The sequence below is a fragment of the Panulirus ornatus genome, chromosome 63 (genome assembly GCF_036320965.1).
Source record: "Panulirus ornatus isolate Po-2019 chromosome 63, ASM3632096v1, whole genome shotgun sequence".
NCBI classification, from domain to species: Eukaryota; Metazoa; Arthropoda; class Malacostraca; order Decapoda; family Palinuridae; genus Panulirus; species Panulirus ornatus.
The window spans coordinates 22,001,559-22,011,156 of NC_092286.1; the positions used below are offsets into that span (position 1 = coordinate 22,001,559).

At 44.0% G+C, this 9,598-nt stretch overlaps 1 protein-coding gene across 2 annotated transcripts in view; it reads left to right on the forward strand.

Moving 5' to 3' along the window:
* Window positions 1-730: 730 nt before the first annotated feature.
* LOC139745831 (integrin alpha-PS1-like) overlaps window positions 731-9,598 on the forward strand; it is a 734,318-nt gene continuing 725,450 nt past the window's right edge. For both annotated transcript variants that reach the window (XM_071656425.1, XM_071656426.1), the window contains exon 1: window positions 731-975. In XM_071656425.1, the coding sequence (XP_071512526.1) occupies window positions 785-975 (191 nt within the window). In that variant the 5' untranslated portion in view covers window positions 731-784. The remainder of the gene's footprint in view (window positions 976-9,598) is intronic.

The following is a 9,598-nucleotide window of genomic DNA, read 5'->3' on the forward strand; positions in this document are numbered from 1 at the left end:
AATATTAGAACGTCATGCAGATATGTTGATTAAGAAGTATTCAACAAGATGTTCACATCCAGCTCTAGGCCAAAACTGTAATATTCGTCTGAGGTTTGGTCACTGAGGAAGCACAGAGTATTTATTGACTGGGAAGGTCCTCACGAGAACTACAAAATCCGTACCGGAATTAAGAGAGCTGGATATCAGGGAAAGCATAAAGACCTTCAATTTACCCACCATAGAAGAGAGAAGACTGAGGGGTGACCTGATCACAGCTTTTAAGATTTTAAACAACTTGATGTGGACAGAGAATATTTGGTTCTTCGAGATATACAGGCATAAAGCAACCATGAAATTGATGAAGAAAATTTGTTGGAAAGAGTTAAGTTTTGTTATGAAATCAGAATTGTGAATGACCGGAATATCCTTGAAGGGATGGGAGCACCCACGAGTGTACGTAGACCTCCTTCGCTGTACACTGCTAGTAGGGGCAGTGAAAAGTAGACGATTATGAACTTTACAGTGAAGAAATTACATTCAAAACATTTCACCTTGTAATGAGAATTATCAAAGAAATATGACATTAACCTTATGACCGACTCACACCTATTTATGTAATACAGAGAAAGGGCCTAGTTTCGTCACAGATATATCTCGGACTCGCATGAATCTTTTCTTTCCGAGAAGTAGCATGAATCCCACGTATCATTTGGCAGGCAAGCGCTGGCAACCCTCCAGCCACCACGTACGGTCAGTCAGTTACGCTTGGGAAGTGATAAGGGTAGGACGCGCTGTGCTCAGGATGGCGCACCCTATACGAGTAATCGTATTTTTACAATGCCTGTGTTTGCTTAGCCTGGTGTTCTCCTTCAACTTAGAACCAAGAATTCCCATCGTCAAGAATGGAACACCCGGATCTCACTTTGGGTACACAGTGGCCCAGCATCAGTCCATCGTGGAAAGAGCGCCAGGAAGAGTACACAAAACATCTTGGTAAGTTGATTAGAATATATACATATAATGTATCTTGCATCATCTGACTGATTTCGTTCGTGCGGTCAGACGGCGATGCTGCTTCATAGTGAGTTGTGTTGTGGAGTTGGGAGTTGAAGGCTCTGCTTAAGATGCCCGGGTCCTCTGAGCGAGGCGCGTCCACGTCAGTTAGTTAATTACTCGGCCCCGTAACTACTACATGTTGGGGGCGAGTCGTAATTGCGATGACTGTGTCGAACGTATGATTTGGAGTCAGATCATGGCAGCCGACGGTTAGCAGAATCCTTAGTTCAAGTTTTGATTAACTTACATCTAGACTTAAGATTTTCCTTGTATTATTTATTTATCTTTATTATAGGATGATTTTACTGTAGGATATTTGAAATAGGGTTCGTAACCTGTGTTTTCATGTGTGCATACAACACGGAACCATTTTCCTTTTTTTTTTTTGTTTGGTGTTTGGAGGTATATTGGTCGTGATCCGTCTTGTGAACCACTGGACGTTGGTGGTGGATGTTGTGTGAGGTGTAGATGGTGTCCGGGGCGGTGGTGGTATAGGCAGTGACCTAAGGCCGGTGGGGGTCATCCCAGGGAACCACACTCTCATGGTAACCATCGTCAGCTGTTGGTGACGCTGACGGCGATGCAGACACTATTACACTTACATATTTCCTCATCTTACTCATCAGGTGTGAGTTTGGGAGCGATGGAGGTGGTGCAGGCTAGAGGTCCTGAAAAGTGACACAGTTGAGGTTTGAGGCCAGCAGCAGTTTAAATTAAAGCTTAACGTAATGGTAGTGTGGTGTCCATGAAGAGATTCATAAATCACGCATGAGTTGGCGGTGATGTTAAGGGTTTACGGCCAGGTGTGTGTGTGTGTGTGTGGGTCGTGAGCCGTGGGCGGCCGCTTAGTGAAAGTCCGTATCTGTAGGAGGTGTTGTTGCGTTGCGACACTGTGCCGTGACCCGGGGCCGACCTGTGGCTAACATACGTTGTTGTCCTGACCGGTCATAACCCGAGACCATTATTCTACAAACTCATGGGACGTAGTCAGCCCGAGGCTCACTACCGCACCAGGTGCGCCTCACCAGTGTAGAGAACACTACAGCTTGCAGGATAAGGTGGGCTTGATTGGTATGCACGACGCGTCACACCCACACCCACCAGGGATCGTGATCGTGGGCGAACTGGTTACAACGAAAGAAATGGCCCAACCCCCCCCCCCCCCCATACACATGTACATACGTCCACACACGCAAATATACATACCTACACAGCCTTCCATGGTTTACCCTAGACGCTTCACATGCCTTGATTCAATCCACTGACAGCACGTCAACCCCTGTATACCACATCGCTCCAATTCACTCTATTCCTTGCCCTCCTTTCACCCTCCTGCATGTTCAGGCCCCGATCACACAAAATCTTTTTCACTCCATCTTTCCACCTCCAATTTGGTCTCCCTCTTCTCCTCGTTCCCTCCACCTCCGACACATATATCCTCTTGGTCAATCTTTCCTCACTCATTCTCTCCATGTGCCCAAACCATTTCAAAACACCCTCTTCTGCTCTCTCAACCACGCTCTTTTTATTTCCACACATCTCTCTTACCCTTACGTTACTTACTCGATCAAACCACCTCACACCACACATTGTCCTCAAACATCTCATTTCCAGCACATCCATCCTCCTGCGCACATCTCTATCCATAGCCCACGCCTCGCAACCATACAACATTGTTGGAACCACTATTCCTTCAAACATACCCATTTTTGCTTTCCGAGATAATGTTCTCGACTTCCACACATTTTTCAAGGCTCCCAAAATTTTCGCCCCCTCCCCCACCCTATGATCCACTTCCGCTTCCATGGTTCCATCCGCTGACAGATCCACTCCCAGATATCTAAAACACTTCACTTCCTCCAGTTTTTCTCCATTCAAACTCACCTCCCAATTGACTTGACCCTCACCCCTACTGTACCTAATAACCTTGCTCTTATTCACATTTACTCTTAACTTTCTTCTTCCACACACTTTACCAAACTCAGTCACCAGCTTCTGCAGTTTCTCACATGAATCAGCCACCAGCGCTGTATCATCAGCGAACAACAACTGACTCACTTCCCAAGCTCTCTCATCCCCAACAGACTTCATACTTGCCCCTCTTTCCAGGACTCTTGCATTTACCTCCCTAACAACCCCCATCCATAAACAAATTAAACAACCATGGAGACATCACACACCCCTGCCGCAAACCTACATTCACTGAGAACCAATCACTTTCCTCTCTTCCTACACGTACACATGCCTTACATCCTCGATAAAAACTTTTCACTGCTTCTAACAACTTTCCTCCCACACCATATATTCTTAATACCTTCCACAGAGCATCTCTATCAACTCTATCATATGCCTTCTCCAGATCCATAAATGCTACATACAAATCCATTTGCTTTTCTAAGTATTTCTCACATACATTCTTCAAAGCAAACACCTGATCCACACATCCTCTACCACTTCTGAAACCGCACTGCTCTTCCCCAATCTGATGCTCTGTACATGCCTTCACCCTCTCAATCAATACCCTCCCATATAATTTACCAGGAATACTCAACAAACTTATACCTCTGTAATTTGAGCACTCACTCTTATCCCCTTTGCCTTTGTACAATGGCACTATGTACGCATTCCGCCAATCCTCAGGCACCTCACCATGAGTCATACATACATTAAATAACCTTACCAACCAGTCAACAATACAGTCACCCCCCTTTTTAATAAATTCCACTGCAATACCATCCAAACCTGCTGCCTTGCCGGCTTTCATCTTCCGCAAAGCTTTTACTACCTCTTCTCTGTTTACCAAATCATTTTCCCTAACCCTCTCACTTTGCACACCACCTCGACCTAAACACCCTATATCTGCCAATCTGTCATCAGACACATTCAACAAACCTTCAAAATACTCATTCCATCTCCTTCTCACATCACCGCTACTTGTTATCACCTCCCCATTTACGCCCTTCACTGAAGTTCCCATTTGCTCCCTTGTCTTACGCACCCTATTTACCTCCTTCCAGAACATCTTTTTATTCTCCCTAAAATTTACTGATAGTCTCTCACCCCAACTCTCATTTGCCCTTTTTTTCACCTCTTGCACCTTTCTCTTGACCTCCTGTCTCTTTCTTTTATACTTCTCCCACTCAATTGCATTTTTTCCCTGCACAAATCGTCCAAATGCCTCTCTCTTCTCTTTCACTAATACTCTTACTTCTTCATCCCACCACTCACTACCCTTTCTAAACAGCCCACCTCCCACTCTTCTCATGCCACAAGCATCTTTTGCGCAATCCATCACCGATTCCCTAAATACATCCCATTCCTCCCCCACTCCCCTTACTTCCATTGTTCTCACCTTTTTCCATTCTGTACACAGTCTCTCCTGGTATATATATATATATATATATATATATATATATATATATATATATATATATATATATATATATATATATATATATATATAATTTTCCAAAAGAAGGGACAGAGAAGGGGGCCATTTGAGGATATTCCCTCAAAGGTCCAGTCCTTTGTTCTTAACGCAACCTCGCTAATGCGGGAAATGGCGAATAGTATGAAAGAAGAAAGAAGATATATATATATATATATATATATATATATATATATATATATATATATATATATATATATATATATATATATATATATATATATATTGTGTGTGTGTGTGTGTGTGTGTGTGTGTGTGTGTGTGTGTGTGTCTTAGAGTGGATGGGTCTTTCTTCGCCTGTTTCTTGGCGCTGCCTCCCTTACGCAGGAAACAGCCATCAAGTATGACAGTATCAAGATAAGATACATAAACCATCAAGGCTTGGTCCATATCTGATGAAAAGAAAAAAATGGGGAAATTAATCGGGACTCGGTAGATGTTAGTAGACGTGACAGAGATGGAAGGATTATGGAAGAGGGAAGACGAAGGAAGAGAATTCTACAGCTCATCTGTTTAAAGGAGAGGAGGTATAATGGTCAGTCTTCGTGTGGCTGATGTTCACACACAAATTATAGGACGCAACGGTCACATACGTGCCACTATTCCACGCTTTGCCGGCATGGACACAACGCAGGCAACTCACAGGAGCATTTGTCACAATGACACATGTAGACATGGCGACGGACGGAAGGACGTGTTGCAGGAAGGTCATGTCTGAAGAAATAATGAGACGGCTTTTGATTCCATTCTTGCTGATCGCGAGGTGAACGGAGAGGTGCTCCTCATATATGTGTAATCCTGCTCACGAGGGCGAACGTAGATGTGGAACAGCTGCTCACAAGAGAGAGAGATAATGACAGCCAACACCACCAGCTTTTGGGAAGCAGGCTTTGTGATGATGTTTACGTGGGGCATTACAGGATAGAGTGGAGTAATGGCCAACAGGTGGATGTTATTACTGGGCTGAATCATTGTGGTATGAAGCTGAACAGGATGAAACGAGCGACACTTCAGTTAAGGTTTTGTGTCTTCGTTCATGAATTGATCCAGGTTATTGGTTCACCCTCCTGAGGTGTTCTTGAAAGAGGAGATATGTTCAGTGCGAGAAAGAGAACGAGCGTTTAATATGAAGGGTTAAGTCAAAGTTGAAATGTGGGAATCATCAGCGTAGGAGAACGGAGGCAGAAGGCATAATTTTGAATCCAAGATGTTCAAAGCATTTTCCCTTTTTGTGCCCATTACATTTTTTAATTTTAATGGTGTACCACAGTCTTATGCACCTGTTGTGCCAGTACTAATCAGAGAGAGAGAGAGAGAGAGAGAGAGAGAGAGAGAGAGAGAGAGAGAGAGAGAGAGAGAGAGAGATACAAGGAGAACAGCTAAGAATACAGTCAGATAATAACAAAGGTACACACCAAGTGAGACAGAAGGTCGGGACAGCCCCGCAGAGAGGCTGTACATGATGGATGACAGTGCTGTCAGACTGAAGTAATGTATACAAATGTGGACGGCTTAGTAGCAGATGGCAAGGAGCTGGAATGTAAGGGGGTCGTATAAGGGAAGACGCACCTACCGTACCCAGAGGACCACTTGGAAAGAAGGAATGGCTCTCTTGGTAAGAGCGAGATGCGGGTTTCAGGTGATAATGGAGGAGGATGGCCCATAATGGGAAGAGAACTTGTGGGAGAGACGTTCATGTTGAGGGTCATCAAATGTTTCAGAGAATTTTACGATCAGGAAGAACAGACCATACAACGAGGGTGCACGAGGCAGAACAGACCATACAACGAGGGTGCACGAGGCAGAACAGACCATACAACGAGGGTGCACGAGGCAGAACAGACCATACAACGAGGGTGCACGAGGCAGTCAGACGGTGCACGTGAGGTGCTGTGTAGGTTGGCCTGACTCATGCATGATGGCACCTTTCACACGTGGGGGACGGATGACCCAGGTCAACCCTGATGTCACAAGTTGTTAGAAAATGACGGGGATGATGTGTGACGTAGCCCCTCCTCCCGTCCCATGGCTGGCCGCACCTGTCTGCTGCTGGCACGGATGAAGGAAATTAAACCCTTGTGATTCTGGAGGATAATTTGTGGTGATAATAGATACAGGGTCACATGAGGTCAGCCAGAGATTGCTCTCAGGAGAGAGAGAGAGAGAGAGAGAGAGAGAGAGAGAGAGAGAGAGAGAGAGAGAGAGAGAGAGAGAGAGAGAGAGAGAGCGTCATGGCGCGGTGGATGGGGCACGAGTCAACGTTACGCCGGTAGGTTAACATTTAGGTGTGTGTGTGTGTGTGTGTTTCAGGCATGGTGGTGCCAAGTGAAGGGATGGGAGGCTGTCCACAGTGTGTGGGAAAACTTATACCATCAGTCAGTCATCAAGGTTCACCACTAAACTATTACTACCTGTAATGTAAGGTGTGATGTGTGTGACGTATCTCTCTCTCTCTCTCTCTCTCTCTCTCTCTCTCTCTCTCTCTCTCTCTCTCTCTCTCTCTCTCTCTCTCTCTCTCTCTCGCAACACGCCTCGTGGAGAACAGGTAGAAAACAATACCTTGCAGGATTAATAAGCCGGAAGGAAATATAGGAAAGTCATCAAGTAGAATGAGCATGAATGTGTCACGCATGCCAGCACCTGCGACGTTCATCCCTTCACACATAAAGACGATGCTAAGGGTAAACTAGAGCTGCAGCCTCTTGACTTACCATGTTTATATGATTCCTGATGTTGAAGAATGATGTGGTGATCCTTACTCACTCAGATCAGGTGACGTGGGTTCGTCATCAATGTTAGTATGACACCACAACCTGGCCAGGCAAAGGTCAGTGGTCGAGAAGCCAGCATCATACACCACTGTGTTATGATGATTAAATGAATTAGTCAACACCGGAGAGTGACAAGTGATGAATCACGACTAACTTTGAAGATGTTAAGAGTGTTGCTCTGAACAACATTTTCTGGGAGTTTATTCTATGCATCAATAATGTCGTTAAAAAAGGTTCTTACAGTCCAGAGTAAGTGGTCGGTAATGCTGAAGTTAATGGAAAGAAATGACTTTATTGAATCCTTGAAGTATTTTGAGACATTCTGTTCATTCGTCCCAGAGGCGCATCTTGCTGAGGGAGAACAAGGTTAATTCTTGGAGTCTCTTCTCATGTGGTTTGTTACGCAGGGAAGGAATCGGTTTAGTTGCTCATTGCTGCACTGTGTCCAATTCAAGTAGATCCTTACTTCAGTGAGGGGCCCGAAAGTGCTCTGCATTTTCGCGGTTTGGGCTAACTAGGCTTTAGTATAGTGGCAATACCACATCCTTGCTTTTATAGGAAAAATTTATGCTAATATATCCTAAGATCGTCATTGCTTTCTTGGTAGCTTCATTACAACGCCGGGAGAAGTTAAGGTTATTGTAGGCATTGACCCCTAGATCTCTCACAGTAGGGGTGTCCTTTATCTTGTCGCCCAACAACAATGACCTCTAGATCTCTCACATTAAGGGTGTCCTTTATCTTGTAGGCCACCAGTTCATAATCATTTTTTGTTTAGGTTTCTTACTTGTAACAGCTGACGTCTATTGTCGTTAAATTTGACATTTACTGGACCATTCAGCCAATTGATCTAGATCCTCTTGTAATCTTAGCGTAAATTGATATGACACAGCTGATCTTTGTGTCATCTGCAAATTTGGACACTAGGTTATTTTGCCCTACGTCAATATCGTCAATAAATGATGAAATGTATAGGCCCAAGTACGGACCTCCGGGGGACTCCACTCGCTGTTCCTAGCACGTAACCAGGATCCCACCCAGTTCCCTATGCAACCAGTAATCCCAAGGCCTGGGTTTTGTGCATCAAATTATCGAGAGGGACTTGGTCAAATGCTTTCTGGAAGTCCAGAAATATTATATCCATTGCTTTTGTCTTGTCCTACGTGGCCAGTGAATGATTGATCATAAAATTCAGGGAGGTTCATAAGGCATGATCTACCCCTGCGTAAACCATGCTGTGTATTATTGATCTGGCTGTGGCATTCCAGATAGGCTACAGTTCTGCTTCTAATAATTGACTGCACAAGTTTACATATGATTGATGTGTGGGTGGGTAAAAGGACGGTGATTATCAGGCGTTGCATGGCCTTCCTTTTGGTATACAGGAGTGATGTCTGCCAGTCTCCAGTCCTGTGGGACTATTCCAACTTGGAGAGATGTAGTAAGGATCGGGGTTAACTGTCCAGCAGTTTCTTGGTTGACGTTTTTGGTCACTCGTGGACAGTAATAACAATCATCATCTGCACTTTTATTAGTCGTCAACTTACTTGTCTGTGTGACGGTAAATTTGTGTATCGTGTAAATGCTATTTATCACTGTCTCAAAATTCGTGTCGTTGCTGTATAGTGTAAAATAATAACTAAAAAAAATGTGTTGGTACGTTTGTATCGTCCACAGTGGTTCCCCATCCTGGTTTATCAAGAGTCTTATTCCACTCCTTATAAGGATCTTATTACTGCTATATCTATAAAATCTTTTCGGATCTCTGTTACCATCACTTGCAATACTTCGTATTCTCCATTCGTTTCTCTGATAAGGACTTTCACTTGCCTTCTGATCGTGTTATATTGCGTTGTAATATTTGGTTTATTGGTTTATTGGTTTATATATATTATTGGGTTTATTTCTGCGCCGTGTAGCTCCTGCAATGTCTTGAGAGTACCATTCGGGCTTTTGTTGTCGGTTTTATTGTTTCTGTCGTGCATGAAAATGAATGTGACGCTTTAAACAGGCACATAATTCATAAGGTCATGAACCAACAAGGGTGAGACTTTAATTCGTCTCACAGCCCATTAAAGTCCGCCCTTTTAAAGTTAGGGTTAATAGCACTGGTAATATGTAAATATATATATATATATATATATACATATATATATATATATGGATGGGGTTGTTAGGGAGGTAAATGCAAGAGTCTTGGAAAGAGGGGCAAGTATGAAGTCTGTTGGGGATGAGAGAGCTTGGGAAGTGAGTCAGTTGTTGTTCGCTGATGATACAGCGCTGGTGGCGGATTCATGTGAGAAACTGCAGAAGCTGGTGACGGAGTTTGGTAAAGTGTGTG